This window comes from Arvicanthis niloticus, chromosome 15, assembly GCF_011762505.2.
Source record: "Arvicanthis niloticus isolate mArvNil1 chromosome 15, mArvNil1.pat.X, whole genome shotgun sequence".
NCBI lineage: Eukaryota > Metazoa > Chordata > Mammalia > Rodentia > Muridae > Arvicanthis > Arvicanthis niloticus.
The window spans coordinates 4,437,321-4,455,000 of NC_047672.1; the positions used below are offsets into that span (position 1 = coordinate 4,437,321).

Consider the following 17,680-nt stretch of genomic DNA (forward strand, 5'->3'; position numbering starts at 1 on the left):
GGTCCGTTCATATTATTTAAAACATCTATTCATACGAAACAAATAAATAGCCAGGAGAGGAGAAATATAACCCAAATAAGACCATAACTAAAAAATTAAAAAATATATATAAACTAAACACAACAACAGAAATCCCCGGGGTCTTTGCTTCCTTATAGTCTACTTTGGACTGTCCTACTTTTTATTATTATTATTGTTATTATTAATTATTCTTATAATTAAAAGTCTCCTTCCGTGCGCTTTCACACCGGTTGCTTATCTCGCTCCCCGACCCGCCCACCCCCACGTCCCCTGCCCGGTCCCGTCGGACTTCAGCTGGACTTGACCGCCATTCCCAAGGGATGCAGGGTCTCGCTGTCCAACAGCCAGGTGCCAATGTGGTAGAGCAGCTGCGAGTACCAGTGGATGCCCGCAGCCGGCCCGGCGCCCCTCGCTTCCGCTGCAGATTGCGGTGCAGGGATGCTGTCCCCGCCCCCGCCGTCCGTGCGGGCGGGTGCCAGCGCGGCCAGCAGCGCGTGCGCCAGGCGGAAGGGCGCGAAAGCCCGGTGTGCCCAGCTGTGCTCCTCGATGACGGCGTAGCACGAGGCGAGCACCCGGTTGATGAGAATGGTGCCGTGGGCCGTGAGCGGCGCGTACGCGCCCGCCGCCTCCTCTCGCAGCGTCACGCTGTGCACCGCGGCGGGCAGCAGCCGGCGGTCCCCGCCGCGTTCAGCCACCACGTACACGCGCTGCCCCGGGCGCACGCGGCTGGCGAAGAGCGCGCTCGGCCCGGGCGTAGGCCCCGAGTCGTTGTGCGGCGCCACGAAGAGCAGGTGCGCGGCGGTGAGCAGCAGGCGCTCGCGTGGCTCCCGCGTCTCGATCACGTAGAAGACCTTCTTGGCGCCATCGTCGCGGTCCAGGAAGGTGAGGAAGTCGCTGTACAGCAGCCGGCCCTGGTCATCAGCCGCCAGCACGCGGTCCCCGGGACGTAGGTCCTTCACCAGCTTGGTGCCGCCCTGCTCCAGGTGCACTGTGGCCGATCCTGGGAAGCAGCCGCCGGATTTGGCCGCCACGGAGTTCTCTGCGGGGGAGAGAGAGACCCGGTGTTGAGTGCCAAAGGAGACAGTAAACCCGGTGCGTGAACGTGCGTGTGTGCGTGGGGGCACACGTCCATGTCCCACTCCGCTGGACCAGGGGCGCGCGCTTTGGGGTGGAGAGGCGGGGTGGGGGGTAGATATAGGTTGGCCCAGCGCAGATCGCCCTATGCCAGCAATCCCAGCGCTCCAGTGGCTAAATTCAGACTCAGGCACATTCCTGAACGACCCTCCAAGACTGCTCCCGCAGAGGTAAAAGTTAGCCAGCCATCCGCTCCAAGAGGCAGGGGACACTCCCAACCTCTCTCCTGCCTCCGGCCCTGTCTTCACTCTGCCCTCCTATGCACCCAACCTCGCCACGAACCCAGAAGGATATTTACTCTCCACTTGGATTCCTGAGGAAGCCTCCTTGAGCTTGCACGGGCGCCAGGCGCACCCTCCTCTCTTGCGCCGGGACAGCGGGGCGCTGCGCCTCTCGGTGCGCAGTGTTTGGTGACTGCGCAGCGGGAACCCCGGCCGCCCCCGCCTCCCGCTTCCCCAGTGAGGGCCTTGGTGTGGGTCGATGGATGCCCAGGGAACGGAGAGCGAAAAATAGCAGTAGTCGTTGTAGCAACTGGACAAACATTCCAGAGGCTTGCTCGAGGTGTGAAAGCCCGAGACTTGTGTGGATTTTCTAATTAAAATCCAATAAAGAGCCTGGTATTGTCATTGTGATTTGTGGGATAAATAGGAGTCAGCCTTGGAAGAGGGGACACTTCCAACCCCCCCACCCCCATTCTCAGCTCACTCTACAGCTCGCTGGCCGCCCCCTCCCTATTTGCTCAGGTGCAAACCCCTCCCCCTGGTGCAGTTCACACACAGGGACTCTCCAGAAGCCCGGGCCTCACAAGGCACTATTTGCACAGCCCGGCCTCTTTTTCAAGCACTCGAGATGTGTATTTGAATTTTAAATGGCCAGGCCTGCTCGGAGCGCTGGAAGCGCGGGTTCTCAAGGCCCCTTGACTACCCGCGTTACCCAGCCCTCCGTAGCTCTCGGAGGCTCACTGTCCCGGAGGACAATAATTGACGATGGGGCGGAGCGCAGGGGGCCAGGGAGGAGGGGTGGGGAGGTCCCAGTCTTCTTTGCATTCCAATCTCCAGGATCATGCTTTTGGCAAATAGAGATCGCCAGAAAGAATCTTCCTGCTGGAATTACAGAAGGCTTTTAATCTTCTCATCGTTTTCCCCGGCATGAAGTGCGGGGCTGGCCGTTGGAAGCACTCCGTAGCCCCCCGGAATGCGACCCGGGGCTCTAGCGAGCCGGAGTCGTCGAGTCGCACGACCCCGCTTGACACACACGGCGCGGCGCCCCAGCCCGCGTGTGTAGAATGCCAATGAGTTGCCCTCCCCGGCTGGCCGGGGTCTGCACTGCCTTCGAGACCCTCGGGGCTGGATTACCGCTGCTCATTTGGGAGGAGATCCCCTAGGGACTCCCTCCAGAGGGACTCTGCGGACAGGGGTGGCAGGGAAGCCTTGTGTGTTCAGGGCACACTTAAGGTCCAGGGAAGAGCTTACTTAGGGCCTGGGCCCGCCAACTTTATTTCTCACCCTAGCCTAATAGGAGCGCCCGGACCAGGGTCCTGCGAGGAGCCTGGTGGGGTGGAACTCCTGAAGCCGACGCCTTCCTACAGGCCTTCCCGCCGCCGCTCCTAAGCATCCTTGCCAGCGATTGTTGCCAGAGGCGATATCACCTACTCAGTATTTCTTGACGTTTAAATTATTTCCGACTAACATGTGTCGCTAAAACTACAGTTTAGGAAACTTGGGAAGCTGGGGTGGGGGCCTCGGGGAGGACAGAACTCCATGGAAAGTCACCGTGAGCTGCTTGTCAGGGAACACACAATTCATAGAGGACACTGCACGTGCGCTGGCTGCCTGCCTCCCTAGCTGTTCCTCCCCCCCAACAGCGTGTGGCGTTGCAGGCCCAGGGAACTCCGCCTCGCGCCGGCTGGGGGCAGCCGCTGCAGCGGGATCGCTTTCCGCACTCCTGCCAGGGACTTTCTGAATCCCAGCTGGGCTCCTAATAAGAACGGATGCTTCTAGGCTTGCGGGTCTCCTGAAGTAAAGAGTTTATTACCTTCCACCAGGCCTTTCTCAACACAAGCTTAGCTAGTGAGTTAGTGTAGCATCCACAGGCGCCCAGCGGGGAGAAGCCAGTACCCAGCTTTATGCCCTGGACAGACCCTTCTGCCCACGGGGGTGGGGGAGGGATGGCAGTAGGTTCTTAAGCCTTAAATGAGAGAGATCAAGGCGTGCTCTGGCTGATATCTGTAATCACCAGGAAGGCTCCCTTCCACAATGCTCTGTGACAACCTCTGTCTCTACTACCTGAAGCAGGGGGCTCTGGAAACCACCCAGTCCAGGAACTCGACCATGTAGAGATGCTGGCCTGTGGCCTAAAAGGTTGCAGAAGTACCTGGCTGGGGGAGGGGTCATAGGCTCCCCCCCCCTCCCCGAGATCTACTGATTTTCAAGAGCATTTCTCCGTTTTCATGCCTCTCCCTTCAGCCCTGTTTTTCTTCCAGACCTTCAGGTGGGAAGGGCTGGAGGCGTAGGGGTGGAGCAAGGCCGGTGGGAGGCTCGCTTACCTGCTTTCACGGAGCAATGAATGTGGGCTTTGGACTCGTAGTAGACCCAGTCGAAGCCGGCCTCCACAGCCAGGCGAGCCAGCATGCCGTACTTGCTGCGGTCCCGGTCGGATGTGGTGATGTCCACGGCTCGGCCCTCATAGTGGAGAGACTCCTCTGAATGATGGCCGTCTTCATCCCAGCCCTCGGTCACTCGCAGCTTCACTCCGGGCCACTGGTTCATCACAGAGATGGCCAAGGCATTTAGCTTGTCCTTGCACCTCTGTGGAGAGAAGGGGGAACCCTAAGTGACGTTTTTCCCACCAACCACAGGCCCAGGACCCAGGGGTTGAGTGAGTGAGGACATGGGGGTGGGGGCCTGGCAGCTGCTGGAGGGGCGGGTTCTCCAGGGAACCGACTGATGGCCTGGCTCCAACTCAGAAACTTAGATGTAGCTACAATGGCCTGAGAAACAAGAGCGGTTTCTCTTTAGATGAGATTCCAGGTGCACTTTGGCGAGACAGGACTCCTGGTGCACTTTAAGGGTTAGAAGCCCAGTGTTATCTTGGAGGTCAGGTCTCCTCTATACCTGCTGGGCCTGAGGAAACCCATAGCAACGCTGAGGGGTGGGCAGTGGGCCAAGGACAAGCAAGCAGGTGAATGCTGGTGTCCAGCACAGGCAGGGCAGAGGACAAACATTCTTGGTCTAGGCAGCCACATTCTTTCCCCTAAGGAGCTCCTCTCTGCCAGGCTTGTCTGGGGCCTGACTGTGTTCCTGTTTTCTTTGACCAGTTCTCTTCCTCCCCTCTTGTTTTCTTGGCCCTGCACAGAATGGTGTCCGGCAAGTTTGAAGAGCAAACTTTAACAAGTGGATGGGGGTGGGGTGGGAAAGATAGGGGGATGGGGAGGCAGAAAGGCCCAAGGCTTCTGAGCCCTGCCCAAGAGAGGGTCTTCTGTGAAACTCTTGTTACTCTGCCTCCTCCCTTGCAGGACACAGTGGAACTTGGGATAGTGGAGGCACCTCGTAGACCACATTAAGAAAAAGATGTCCTGAAAGAGAGGAAGTCAAGTGTGTGTGTGTGTGTGTGTGTGTGTGTGTGTGTGTGTGTGTGTGGTGGCTAACTCAGTGCTTGGAAGTTTATGCTGTTGATTGGCGGCATGTTAGATTGGAGGGTTATGAGTGGAGACAACGTAGTAAGGGCACATTACCCAGAGAACTGGACCCCTGTGGAGGCAGGAAAATTTCTACAGAGGGTAGGACTGATAACCCATGGTCCCTCAAGCTGAGAGGATTGCTCAGGGATGGGAGAGTGACCCCTAGACGACGACTCTGGATGTAGCCAGGGAGACTCTGGCAAAAGATTGTTGCCCAGTCCTTCGTGGACAGAGAAATGTGTGTGCATCAGGGCAAGTCGTGTGTCTGGCAACAACAAGGCCCAGGAATATGAGTTCAAAGCTCAACAAATGGGAGGGTGCAGTAACAACAGGTCCACTCTGGCAGGTTTCTGGGCCTGCCAGCGGGTTTCTTAAGGAGAAAAGTTCAAAGAACAGAGTTGGAGTTCAATCTTGGGGATTGAATCTGTTTTACATGAAAATCAGGGTCAGTTTAGAACTGAGAATCAAAGTCGCTGCGCGCAGGCGCACATCGTGGTACGGACTGCTTATCTCCTCCCTCATTCCAGCCTGCACTCCACCTCGCGCCCTTCTTTCAAGGGGGTGGGGGGCGAAACTTGCGACATGGCTTTAACAAGCTTCCCATCCGGCAGTAGGGGAGAGTGAGGGTAGGATGGACAGGGTTCCGGAGCCTATACCCTGAACTGCCTCACTAGAGCAGACACGGAGGACCCCAGGCAAGGAGCTCTGGGCCGAGACAGGTCCTAGACGCGGATAGGCCACCTCTGATGGTCACCGAGTTGGCACCTGGTGCCCCAGAGCCCTCCCCCGCACCAGGCCCAGCGCAGCTCAGCAGGCAAATGCAGGGTACTCCCCCACCCGCTCTGGGAGGGAATGTCGCAGGCAAAGCCGGGAAGCTCAGCCCGGTTATTAATTCATTGGGTCGTGTGCCGCTAATCAAGCCCGACTCTGTGCAGCCACCGTGAAGCCCAGCAGGGTCACTGGGGCCCACCTTTGTGTCTGCGGAGGCCAAGTTGTTCCCGAAGCCTCCAGCTCACCTCTCGGATCTGCACAGCAGCGCAGTCCAGGGGCTCAGAGCAGGGGCTGTCACATCCAAAGGTGGGCTTCCCACAACGTGAGAGAGGCGGTGTCTCACCTCAAGAGACTCCACTCTCTAAATACACCTCACTCCACTCTTCCCCTAACTGGGGGGCGGGGACAGACTCTACTCTTCAAAGCAGAAAACTATTCTTCAAACCCACACCTGGCCTCCTTTTCCTGGCTAACCCCTAAGCACGTAGGAAATCATTCAACCTGGCTCTTCAGGTGGTTCCCCCCACTTCAGCCTGCAGAGCCTGCAGATCAGGCCCCTCGCTGCCTCCCACCCCAGCCCCTGGCCGCGGGCACAGCGGCTTGGCACTCTCTGGGGCCTGGACTGCACTAGGAGAGTGTCTGTCTGCGCTTCCCTCTCCCGAGTTAATATTAACCAGGAGCTCCTGCGATCCAGAACTGCTCAGAAAGTTCCACTGGGGACGGTCCTGCCATGGTTGAAGGACTTGGGCTCAGTCACCTTAGAGAGACAGACTAGGAGGCAAGAGAGGCTGAAGAGAGGGGCACCTCGGGCCGGAACCAGGTGGTTGTTAAAGGGGGCTGGGTGAGTGGGTGGCTGGCGGCCGATGACAGGTTCCTCAGACAACGCTCAAATCCTGAGCCCCGAGATCGCCCCCGGCTTCACCCCCTCACCTCTAGTCTTGTCGTCTCGACACCTCCTTCCTTCTCATTCCCTCTTAACTCTGCCAACCCGGAATAAGAAGCCGGCGAGGGTTGTATCAAGAGGAACTTCTTAGATGGCCACTTTTACAGCTACCCTCATTTTGGGGGATCTTTGCGGGGTGCATGGGAAGATCCTGGCCTGGCCTTCTCCACTCCCCACTTTTGCTGTCCCTAGCCCCTCTTTTTTTTTTGGGGGGGGGAACCAGAATGACCACTGCCCAAGGGAAAAAAGTATTTATTTTCGTTTCGTTCGTCTGAAGGAACTTGACAGGAGGTCAGAAGTTCAAATGCCGCTCGCATGCGCACGCGGCGATGGCGGCGGCGGCGGCAGCGGCGGCGGCGAGAGTGATCGGGCGGCTGAGTCTCGGGTCCCGTGCTGGAAGGATCGGCGTGAGGGAAAGGGTGTAGCTGGGGTCTCCGTTTAGGGCGCTGAGGCCGAGGGGCCGGGAAGGAGGCGGGTTCGCTGTCCAGGTCAGGCCCGCAGGGCTGCCTGCCTTGCGACTCCTCGCGGCTCAACCCCTGCCTGCGCGCCCTAGGGAGTGAGCGCGCTCGGAGCCCTGCGCTCCAGCGGGGCGCGCTCGGCGCGTGCAGAGTCAGGGACAAGCCGCCGGAGCTCACCCCCCGCGCGCTGAAACCCTAGCCGCGGGATCGATAACGCAGGAGTAAGCGGCGCTGAAAGGCGTCTACCATGGCTCGGCGCTCTCGCGGCTCTGTGACACGCAGAGGCCCGGCGCGCTGGGCTAGGGAGCTGGCCCGCCAAGGACCCCCTTGCAGACCCATCCGGCCTGAGGGACCCCTCGTGTCCACGCCAGGCCTCTTTGCATTAGTAATCTTTTCCCTCCTCACACCTTCCCAAGGACCTCCTCATCCTGAGATGCCCTTCCCCCGCTCCGGGATGTGTGGGGGGAAACAGCGTAACCAGGGGATGGGTGCCTGGGTCTAGCTGGAGAACTCGCTCCTGCTAGCCGCACCAGTAGGGCGCCCCGCGGTCGGCGCAGAGTTAACTGTGGCTCCCGCAGCTCCCCGGCTCCCGGGCGCGCGCGCGCGTCCACACTAGCGGTCCAGATTTAAGGTGGTCGGGAGCAGATGAGGGAGATGGAGGCAGAATGGCCCTGCACTCAGCCTCCACGATTCCCCTTTGCTGTAGCTCTGGCCCGCCACCCTAAGGCTAGTCTCCTAGGCTTCCCATACGGCAGGTACTCGGTGGCGAGCTGCGCGTCGCGTCGCGCGGGCTGTTCCACTCTTGTTTTTTCCAGCCCCCGCCCCCCTGCACTTGCGCCCCGCCAGCGCCGCTCCGCCAGTCGCTTGGCGCACCTAGCCCTAAAGGTAGGACTTGAATATTTTAATAGGGCAGTAAAAAGGATGCTGACCTATATTTGCAAGGAAACCCATTTCCAGCTCCAGTCATACGTGCATGGAGTTTCAGAAAGTCTCGATTTGGCTGGGAGATTGGCAGCCTAGAAATCTCAAAGGAGGTGGGATGGAAAGAGAGAAGCTCGTGTTTTGCTTTGCTGTCCGTCCATCCACCCTCGCCGCCAAATTTTATTCGCTTCTAATTCTTATGCAAGCAGGTTGAAAATTAAAGCGATTGCAAAGCCAGCAAGTTCCAAGTCCCTCCCGTAAGGTACCGCGGGCTCTGGAGAAATGAGGAGCATCCTTAAAGAAACATCAATACATTCTCTGACCGGCACAATTGAGGACGACGGGATCGCAGTCAGGCTACGCGATACAGTGGGGACAAGAGGGGCGCCTCTGGAGCTCTTGCCTTTTGTCAGAACCCCTGGCTTTCCCAGTTACAGTTCTTTGGTGGTGGTCGGGTAAAGGGTGGGGTGGTCTTGGGAGAAAAACACGGAAAAGGGAAAGGTAGGAGCTAGGGGCTGAAATGCTCCAGGCTATGTTTGCAGTGACCCGGAGGCCCCTTGAAGTGTATAGGGGCATCCCCACTCCCTCCATTTTCTGCCTCCACTTGATAAGGGCAGACACCCCCCAGAGTGGAGGTCTTTCCAAGTTTCAAGCTAGAATACAGGTAGTTAGAGGAGGTCGTCCCGAGAGACTAATTAAATGAGACTAATAAGATAGAGAACCCCATGTTCTGGTGCCCTATTCTAGCAAACCCTAAACTTCCTGCTGGACCCTTCACCTCCTTTCTCCTCCCGGAAGAGGAGTGCTAGGTGGGCAGGTGGGTGGGGAAGGAGAGAGCAAGCCGCCTTCCTACCTGCCCAAAGAGCAAACAGCAGGGCTGACTGCTTGGTCACACGCACCCCCCCTCCTCCCGGAAAGGAGCCCGTTTCCCACCCGCAATGGGTCTCTACCTGAGTCATCAGCCGGTCTGCTCCCGTGTTTTCCTCATCCTTAAATATGATGTCGGGGTTGTAATTGGGGGTGAGTTCCTTAAATCGTTCGGAGTTTCTTGTGATCTTCCCTTCATATCTTCCGCTGGCCCCTAGGGTCTTCTCGGCTACGTTGGGGATAAACTGCTTGTAGGCTAAAGGGGTCAGCTTTTTGGGGTGCCGCCTCTTTCCAAACCCCCTGCCGGGCCCGCAGGCCAGCCCGGGGCACACCAGCAGCGAGGAAGCAAGGACCACCAGAAAACATCTGGCCAGCAGCAGCAGCAGCATCTCGTCCGCGGAACCTGAGGACTTGCGAGCTGTCCCCGCGCGGTCTGTGCGCGAGCGGGTACGCGCGGGTGTGTGCGTGTGCGCTCCTCCTTGCGCTCGGCTCTCCCTTCCTCGCTCGGCTCGTTCGTTCCCTCTGGCGCTGCCTGGCTCTTTCTCTTCCTATATAACCTTGCCTGCTGCTGCTGCAGGGGACTTGTCTCCGATCCCCACCCAGACAGGGGCTGCGATGGCAGGCTGCCGGTCGCTGGTAACGGAACACATCGGAGTTGGGTCTCGAGACAGCAATTAAAAGACAAAAAGAGCCTGATTTTAAATGGTAGCAAGGCTGGAGAGCTTGTGAGACAGGCTGCCTTTCGCACTATATTATAGCTGGCAGGGGCGCATCTGATTGGCCAAGCCGCAGAAGCTTGTCTTCTGATGTTAACCCTGAGAAAGACTACATTTCTCCCCCCTCTGGCTGCTCTGACTTTATTTTCACCTGAAGGCTTCCAGTTTAAAAAATAGAAAAAAAAGTCTTTACTAAGGTAAAGGTGGGTGGGAGGGAGGAGGCCTGTTTATTGGAATAATAACCTGCACTGCTTGCTTTGTGTTCATGGCTGCTTCCCCCTTACTTTCTCTAAATGGTAGATGCTTTGGTTAAAGCCAGCATAAGTTTTTAAAGGACAGTCCAGATGCTTCCCCCCAACAAGCTTCGATCATCAAACAGCCTTTCAATTGTTTGAGGGCAAAGCTGCCTCCCTCCTGTTTACCTTATTCCACCCCATCCCCAGATGCGAGTGTACAGGATAGATGTCACCGGGTTGTGAAACAGCTCACCTGAGCATCTCCTGAATATTTAGCATATTCTCTCTCTCTCTCTCTCTCTCTCTCTCTCTCTCTCTCTCTCTATATATATATATATATATATATATATATATATATTCAAAATATATATTCAAAATATATATTCAAAATATATATTCAAAATATACTGAATATTTTTGGATAGAGGATAATCACAAATCGCCACGGCCTAGAGAGTTGCTGTTTTAAGTGCCCTAAAATACTGTCCATTGTATCTCACGGACTGCACCATACTGAAGCCTCTGCAGGTGGATGCATCTGAGCTGAGGGGCAGGTAGAGAATGTCTGCAGGACACGGTGGGGTGCAAGGGCCCAGTGAGTCTATGTGTTGCACCTCAGTATGGGGTGGTGGTGGTGTGTGCTTGGTGGGTGGAGGTGATTGTGTCTGAGGCAACCAAGAGTGGGCAAGGCTGCATATACAAACCACCCCACAATCCATCCAGCAAAGTGCAGGGCTGGGGTAAGTTGAATGTGGAATTCAGGCTCCTTAGCACAGTTGTATTTCAGCCAGAGCTTTGCAAGCTAGTCTTTAAGGACAGAAGCTGGCCAGGTGTAGGGCCTGCAGACTGAAGGTGTTAGGGATCTAGGGGACAGTGTTCTGACCATAAGGGGCATCTTAGAAGAAGATATACTGTCTAGAGGTCAGTACTATCTGAGTGCCCAACCCTCTCTTTCAGGAAAAAAAGAAAAATTTCAAGTAAACCAGAAAAATAGAATGTGAGACTCCCTGTTTTTATAGATGATGGGGTTCTGCTCTGGTCTTTCTCCCATCCTACTTACAGGCAAGATTTCTCTAGGATAGGTGGGCTATTCACGTGGAATGGAATACTTGCCCAGGGTCTAAGTCCTCCAGCATTATCCCATGGGACCAGCCTCTGGCTCTTGATCCTGTCCCAAAGCAGGGAGAGGTCCAGCAAGCCTGAAGCTCACTCCTCAGTGGGGCTTTCAGAGGTTCCCTTTGCTTAGAAACTTGGCTGCTTTTGAGTTGGTGTGAGGAGAGGAAAGTGTGAAAGTGTTTGCTACTGTTGACTGTGAGTCAGTAGGCAGTATGGCAGAGCCTCCATATCCCAGGGAGGGAAGGGGTGACAAAAGCTCTCCCACCTGCCCTCTCTGGAGTTTTCTATCCTTTGATTTATGAGGACCAAGTGCAAGTTATTAGTGGGAGTTGGTCCCGGCTCCATGCAGGTCAAGTAAGAGCCAGACTCTCCAGCCTGTATCCTGTGCATTCATCCCCCTACAACTAGGAAAAATAGATACAAAAGGGACCCACTGTTCTTGACCCAGGAGGGTGGACCTGCATGGCATGTGGCTGTCATATTACTGGCTGGTGCTGGGCCAGGCAAGACCTCAGCATCCTGGAGCCTCATCTTGCCTCAGTTTCTTGCTCTCCGTCCATGCTGACTGGCACTCTGTTGTTGCTGTCTTTAAATATAGCCTGGTGAATGGATCCTGCACCTGTAGACAGCTCTCCTCAGCACCATCGTCAGGGTTAGGCAGATGTGATTTGGAAACAAACCCCAAAGCTGCTGGCGTTCCATGTGGGCACAGCTGGCCTTGGAGTGCTCACACATGGTCAGCTCCCTCTTGGCTGTGGTGAAGGAGGTGACTTGGTTCTGCTATGGCCTATTGCCCACCCCCATGCCATCTCTAGGGACAAGGGATGCCAGTTCCAGAGAGAGCCTGGGAGGATCTTTAGGAGGAAAATAAGGATTTACTATAAACCTTGTTGTTTTTTCCTTGTACCCAAAGGGCAGCTTGCTTCCTGCTCCTGGTTCCAGAAATGTTTGGATAAAAAGCAGTCACTTCATATTTATTGTTTTGAGAACAGGACCATGAGCCAGGCCATGGGGAGAAATGTGGCCTTTATCCTTGCCTTCTTCCTGGTGAATCCCACCCACTCCCCACTTCCCAGACACCAGACACTCGCTGCCTTCCACCTCCAGACACCAGATGGCTCCCTCTCTTTGCTTTCCCCTCTAGACCATTTGGGCCCCTCCCTGGGCCTGCAAGAGGTTCCATAGCCCAGCCTCTGTCTGGTGGGGCCAGTCATCCCCTCAACTTCCAGGGGCTACTTCTCATTTGTGTAGGCTCAGTTATTCCTTCTGCTGGGCGTTTGCAGACTCTCACCCTTCCTGCCTCTTTGCATCCAGCTTTCTTTCCTTCACAATGAGGAGCACTGGCCAACCTTTGTGTTTGCCCCACCCCCCCAGGAGGCTCAGTCCTGGGCATGGCCCCTTCCCCCTTCCGGCCCCTGCCGCTAGATGGCGTCCTCACTCTGCCTTCGGCTCTGGCCTGCCGGGTTGGGGAAATTCTGCAGTCTCCAGTTGGAAGGGCCTGGAAGCAGGACTAGGCTCTTTGGCTCCTCCTTACTCTCTGACACCGGTCTTTCCTTCCCAACCCTTCCTTTCCTTTCCCCAGTTTGAGCTACGGATCCCAGCCCAGCCCCTGCCTGCTGGCCTCTTTTCTTTTCCTGGTTTCTCCCCCAGTTGATTTCTCTTCCTTACAACAGCTCTGCACCAGCTCATTCTATCCAATCACCCACTTAAGTTTTATTTTCTTCCTAATTTTTTTTTCAATTTTGGCAAATAGAGTCTCAGCTGCTCCACTTTGTTCTTTGGGGCGATAGCTAGTGGAGAGGAAAATCCCACAGTCAGAAAGACACCCTCAGTCTTGGAAAGCCAGTTCTGTGTTAACAAGAATGGCATGGCTATTTGACAGTTGGTCCAAGCACTCTCCATCCTTCAGTGGCTTCTGTGTAAGGTGTAAGCCACGAGTATGTCATTATGGGTCCAAATAGGACTCATCTCTGTGACTCCTTACAGTCTCCAAATGGTTTCTGATCCACGATAGGACCACCAGCTACATTTGTGACTTGAAAAGAAGAACTTAATGCAGGCAGGTGGCCTTATGGCCCAGAGGACCAAGGGATGTGTCTGGATGTCATAGCCTGTTCTTCTGACCCTGGTCTGGGCATTTCTTTACCACAGCTGCTTTGGCACTCCAATGTGACACCACCTTTCCTCCAGTCTCGGAGCTACTGAAGCGCAGATGCCCCTGGGAAAGGTAATACATTAAAGCCTAAACATTAGAATCATCTGAAGAGATCTGGGAAAAAAAAACCAACAACATTTCAGCCAACAGCTACAAGGCCTCGCTCACAAATAATCACATCAGAGTTTCCGCTTTGCTGACTTCCTTGATGGGAATCCCCAAGACTTGGGACAGGGGAGGGGAGCCACCTGGCTGCAGGTTTCAGCTAGCCCACCCCCTAGGGATGTTCTCCAGGCTTTTTAGGATGTTCCTGGGTCCGTGGACATACTATTCTATGGCCACTCCTGGCATGCAACAACAAACATGGCTTCATAGGACAGAGCAAAAGACTGGGAGTGAGCTTAATGAGGAGGTTCATACTTTTTCTAGAGCAGGGGTAGTGAGGGGCCAGCATGTGGGTGAGGAGGTACATTAAATCAGGAGGTTTGGGGTGTACAGCAAATGCAAGGGGAAGGCAGGAAGCTGTGACTAGCCACTCTGTCCAGAGTAAGCACAGGTCTGGAGGCTCAGAAGCATCAGGGCGTGAGAAGGGGTCCCTGGCTTTGGATGCCCTTCAATTCCCTCACATTGGAAAATGGGGAGTCAAAGACCATTATACACTATTTTTTTCTGATTTAGGGAGACTCACTACCTGCTTTGATCCTCTCTGGCCAGAGCCTTTTGTCAGATGGGCCAAGCAATAGAGTATTACATCATCTAGGTGTCTTCTGTCCTGAAAGAAGAGAGCAAGAAGGGGTAGATGCTGACATATCAAGGTATAGGCCAACTTTTATGGGAAGGGGTGCCCAGATTCATCTGCCCTGGCAGTGAGTGCTATGCTGTGTCATCGAGTCTTGTTCCATGCTCATCCATTCTGCTCAGGCTCCAGGCTGTTGAGGTATTACATTGGCCCCAGAGCCACTGCAGCTCCTATTGTGTCTGGAACCTGTACCACTTGTAATGTAGATTCCTCATGTGCTGGTTGGATATTTGTCAACCTGACACAAACCTACTACACACGTCTGGGAAGAGAGATACTTAAGTGAGGAATTGAGATCGGCCTGTGGGCAAGGCTACGTGTGTTTTCTTGATTGGTGATTGGCTTGGGAGGGCTACCCTTATTGTGGACAGTTCTAACCCTGGGCTGGTAGTCCTGGGGGTATAAGGAAACAGGCTGAGCAAGCCATGGGGAGCAAGCCAGTAAGCAGCACTCCTCCATGGCCTGTTTCAGTTTTTGCTTCCGAGTTCCTGCCTTGACTTCCCTCTCGAAGCACTGTGCTGTGTAAGTGTAAGCCAAATAAACCCTTTCATCTTCCAAGTTGAGTTTGGTCATGGTTGTTTATCACAGGAACAGAGAAGAACAATAGAACACCTAGTGTTTCTAGAAAGTCTTGGAACTCCGGCTAGGATGAGGGAGTCACTGAGGTCTCTGACATGGAGTTGTGGAAAGAGAGACTCAGACTTCTGTGTGTGTGTGTGTGTGTGTGTGTGTGTGTGTGTGTGTGTGTGTGTGACTGAATGGGCTCCAGCAAGTCCTCCCCATGCACCCCCATTGCCTCTTTGAAGTTCTCCGTGCTGGGACCTCTTCCAGTGCTCAGTCCTGGAAGCTGTGGCCCTAAGCTCAGAAGAAGCTGCTAGCCCAGGTAACAGCTGTAGGAAGCCGCTGTTAGCGGTGGTATAATTCGCCATTCCAAGATGGTGCAGACATCGTGTCCTTCCCACTAGTAAACAATTATCTGCTCAGCTGCAAAGGCAAAAGCCCGCCAAAGTCACTGGCCAATCCCAAGGCGTAATATTGGGTGATGAATGAACAGCCAATCAGAAGTGAATACGTCACTCTAGGGTGTATTTAAGCTGTGCCTCTTCCTGTCTTTGGCCCTTCCGCAGACTTCACTTAAGAGTAAAGCCTCGCTGTGGTAACTACCCGAATTCTGCCTCTCGTGTTTCTCTTCCACGGGTGAAAAGGGGACACGGGAGGCGCGCGCAACAAACAGCTACTTTTTAGAGGAGCAGTTTGAGAGCCAAGCCCCGACCTCCTTCCACACTGGACACAGAGGACCATACAGCACCTGACCTCCCATGGGCTGGGTCCTGGGAAGCCTGATCTCCCCACATGAGGGCCAGCTGCTGTCCATATCCCCTGTGGCCCGGGCACCGGCTGTGTTCCAGCTGCAGTGTCCAGCTAGAGCCCAGGGCAGGAACAGCAGCTCCAGAGCTCCGGGGGCATCAGCCCTTCTCATGCTTTTGAAGGACAAGTTTTTTTTTTTTTTTCTGTTGTCTTCAGAGGGACCCTACCTTCCTCCTTTGAGGCCAAGTTGAGAGCCAGAAGCAGTGAGGCTGGTGATTCACGCCTGCTGTGGTACAGAGAGGGAGAGAAAGTGCTGGCAGGAGGATCCAGGTGGGTATGGAGGGTGAGAAGTGAGGGAAGGGGCTGGGTGAGGCGGGAAGCAAACACTTGGGTTGTCCAGTGTTATCCAAGCTTCTAGGACCCGACTTACTCAACAAGCTTCTTAGCTTGTCATGTTCTCCAGGAGGCTTCGGGCAACCAGAACACCAGGTGGGCTGGTGTGGCTTGCTTCTTCCTCTGAGGCAGGGGGATTTGCAGAGGATTCTTCTGGCTGAGAAGTGGTTACTCACTCCAGAAAGAGCCACTTTTGGCAGATGCTGGGCATCTCTGCCGAGTCATGTCGCAGTGGGCACCCGAATCCCGGGGCTGGGCCTGGAGGCTGGGCAGCAGGTGAGATGCTGCAGAAAATAGCTTTCTCCAAAGAGAGGGTGTCTTCTCCCTCTGCCTCTCACCAGCAATTCCTTCCTCAATGGCCATGGCATTTTACCTCTTTGGAGGCTGGGCTAGTCTTGACTGTCTTACCCAGAGAAGGTGTCCAGCCTTTAAGTCTCATGTCACATAGAACACAGGTTAGCAGAATTTTCTTGCTCAGTGCTGCACATCTTTCAGCTGTACATGGATTGAATTTCAATTCACCAATACCAACAACCCGATCGAGGAAACAGAAGCACAGAGTTCGTATATTCTGACCGACCCTACAGAGAATCTATGGCAGGAACACCAGCCATCAGAGTCCCCTGGCCCCAGAGTCTGTCCAGCTTATGGTCTGTGGGGCTGCATCATCAGAGGGGAAGCAGGGACTAGAAGCAAAAGAGGAAGCATGAGGATGCAGGTGGAAAGATACGCCACAGAGCAATGTATACATTTGGGGTTCAAATAAAAAGTGGTCCAGAATCAGAGATTCTGAAGAGAAAACTAGGAGTGTCTGAGAGTGGTTCACTTCAGCTGCTCTGTCCTGTAGCTTCCTGCATTGGGAACACAGAGTCACTAGTCTATCTCTGAGTCTCTTTTCTCACCATTGCCTTGGAAGGGCATGTCTCCTCACAAAGAACAGTTGACCTAACCCAAGGGCACCAAGCCATGCGTGGTCTGCGTGCCCCCGATGCCGACTTTTAGCCCCTGCCCCTCAGCTTCCTCCCTTCTCAGTCTTATGTAAGAGTGTTTCCAAGAAAAATACTGTGTGCCCAATAAGACACCAAGGGTTCAGGCCTAGACATGTCCATGTTGAGTTTTTGTGAAGCTTTAACCACTAATGGAGCCATCTCCCTGCTGTCCTCAGAGGCGAGCTTGTTTTGAGGGCTCCAGCTTCTCTGTGGTGGCTTAGATGGGCACTATGGTTACAAAGGAGAGATTATTAGATGTTGCTTCTAATTCCTTTTCCTGTTGCTGGGGTAAAATGCCACAACAAAACAGCTTGAAGGAGAGTTTCTCTCGATTCACAGTAGGGAAGTTCTGAGAGCAGGAGCAGGTGGCAACGGACCAAACTGCATTTCCATCAGGAAGCAGAGAGATGAATGCTGTTGCAAGGTTCACTTGCTTCCATTATTCATTGCAGGACCCAAGCCCAGGGAATGGTTCTGCCTACATTGGGCAGGTCTTCTTATCTTAATTAACCTAGCAATCAAAGTCATTTGCTATAGGCATGCCCAGAGGGCCTATGTTTAGGGTTCCTCAGTGGCCTTCACATCAGGACAGTGAGTATCAAGTCCTATGGCCTTTGGTTAGTACTTCTTATGGCCAAGCCTCCATGTGTCTGCTGGTGTAGAGAATGGACAGGGAGCCTGGTGACGGTTCCTGTGGCTGAGGTGCTCCTCTCTCCATCATCAAGTCAACACTTTGGCAGAGTTCAAGTTTCAGATTATTGGTGTGTGAGGTTCAGGTGACATGTATCTCCAAGCAGGTGTCCTGACTGCTCAGGGCTGAGTCTGTGTCAGTTCCCTTTAAGGCAAGTTGCTTCTGTCTGCGAGTCTAGCAGCTGGTTCCTACATGCTGGGCACTGAGTACTACATGCTCAGTCTTAGGCTGTGTGCTTGGTCTATGTGCTATGTGCTTAAAACAAGAGTCTTCTAGGGTGGAGGCTGAAAGCACGCGGCTTACTGGTAAAATCTGTTTTGTTTGAAGGACTGAGCTGTGCCATAGCTTTGTTTTGGTGTCTGAGATGGCACTCAACTCCAAGAAATAGCAGAAACCTTGGCCCCACTTGATAGTCTGTAGAGATCTTCCCATTGGGACTCATTGAGCCCCCAGCATCCTTAACTTCTGGGAAAGTGTGAAACC

General features: G+C 54.4%; 1 protein-coding gene and 1 long non-coding RNA gene across 5 annotated transcripts; one reads left to right on the forward strand and one right to left on the reverse strand.

Annotated features, from left to right (window-relative positions):
- Nucleotides 1–289: 289 nt before the first annotated feature.
- Nucleotides 290–9,183, reverse strand: Shh (sonic hedgehog signaling molecule). Its single transcript, XM_034519414.2, has 3 exons — nt 8,878–9,183; nt 3,701–3,962; nt 290–1,060 (listed from the first exon to the last, which is right to left on the reverse strand). Exons 1-3 carry the CDS (start codon nt 9,181–9,183, stop codon nt 312–314), a joined length of 1,317 nt encoding a protein of 438 aa, XP_034375305.1. The 3' UTR covers nt 290–311.
- Nucleotides 3,973–16,371, forward strand: LOC143434500 (uncharacterized). Of its 4 annotated transcripts, XR_013103979.1 has the most exons (8): nt 3,974–6,425; nt 6,826–7,891; nt 8,137–8,947; nt 9,110–9,241; nt 13,014–13,089; nt 15,341–15,454; nt 15,588–15,793; nt 16,013–16,369. It is a non-coding gene; the product is annotated as an uncharacterized LOC143434500 (long non-coding RNA). The 4 variants fall into 4 exon arrangements; XR_013103976.1 differs by having other exon boundaries at nt 3,973–6,425; nt 6,826–8,947; nt 16,013–16,371; XR_013103977.1 differs by lacking the exon at nt 15,588–15,793 and having other exon boundaries at nt 6,826–8,947.
- Nucleotides 16,372–17,680: the final 1,309 nt, after the last annotated feature.

Bases quoted from the DNA above. Each gene is read 5' to 3' on its own strand.
- Shh (XM_034519414.2), bottom strand. From the start codon at position 9,183: ATGCTGCTGCTGCTGCTGGCCAGATGTTTTCTGGTGGTCCTTGCTTCC. The intron at 3,963-8,877 runs GTAGAGACCCAT...TTCTCTCCACAG, and splicing joins CAGACCGGCTGATGACTCAG to AGGTGCAAGGACAAGCTAAA. The intron at 1,061-3,700 runs GTAAGCGAGCCT...TCTCCCCCGCAG, and splicing joins TCATTGCTCCGTGAAAGCAG to AGAACTCCGTGGCGGCCAAA.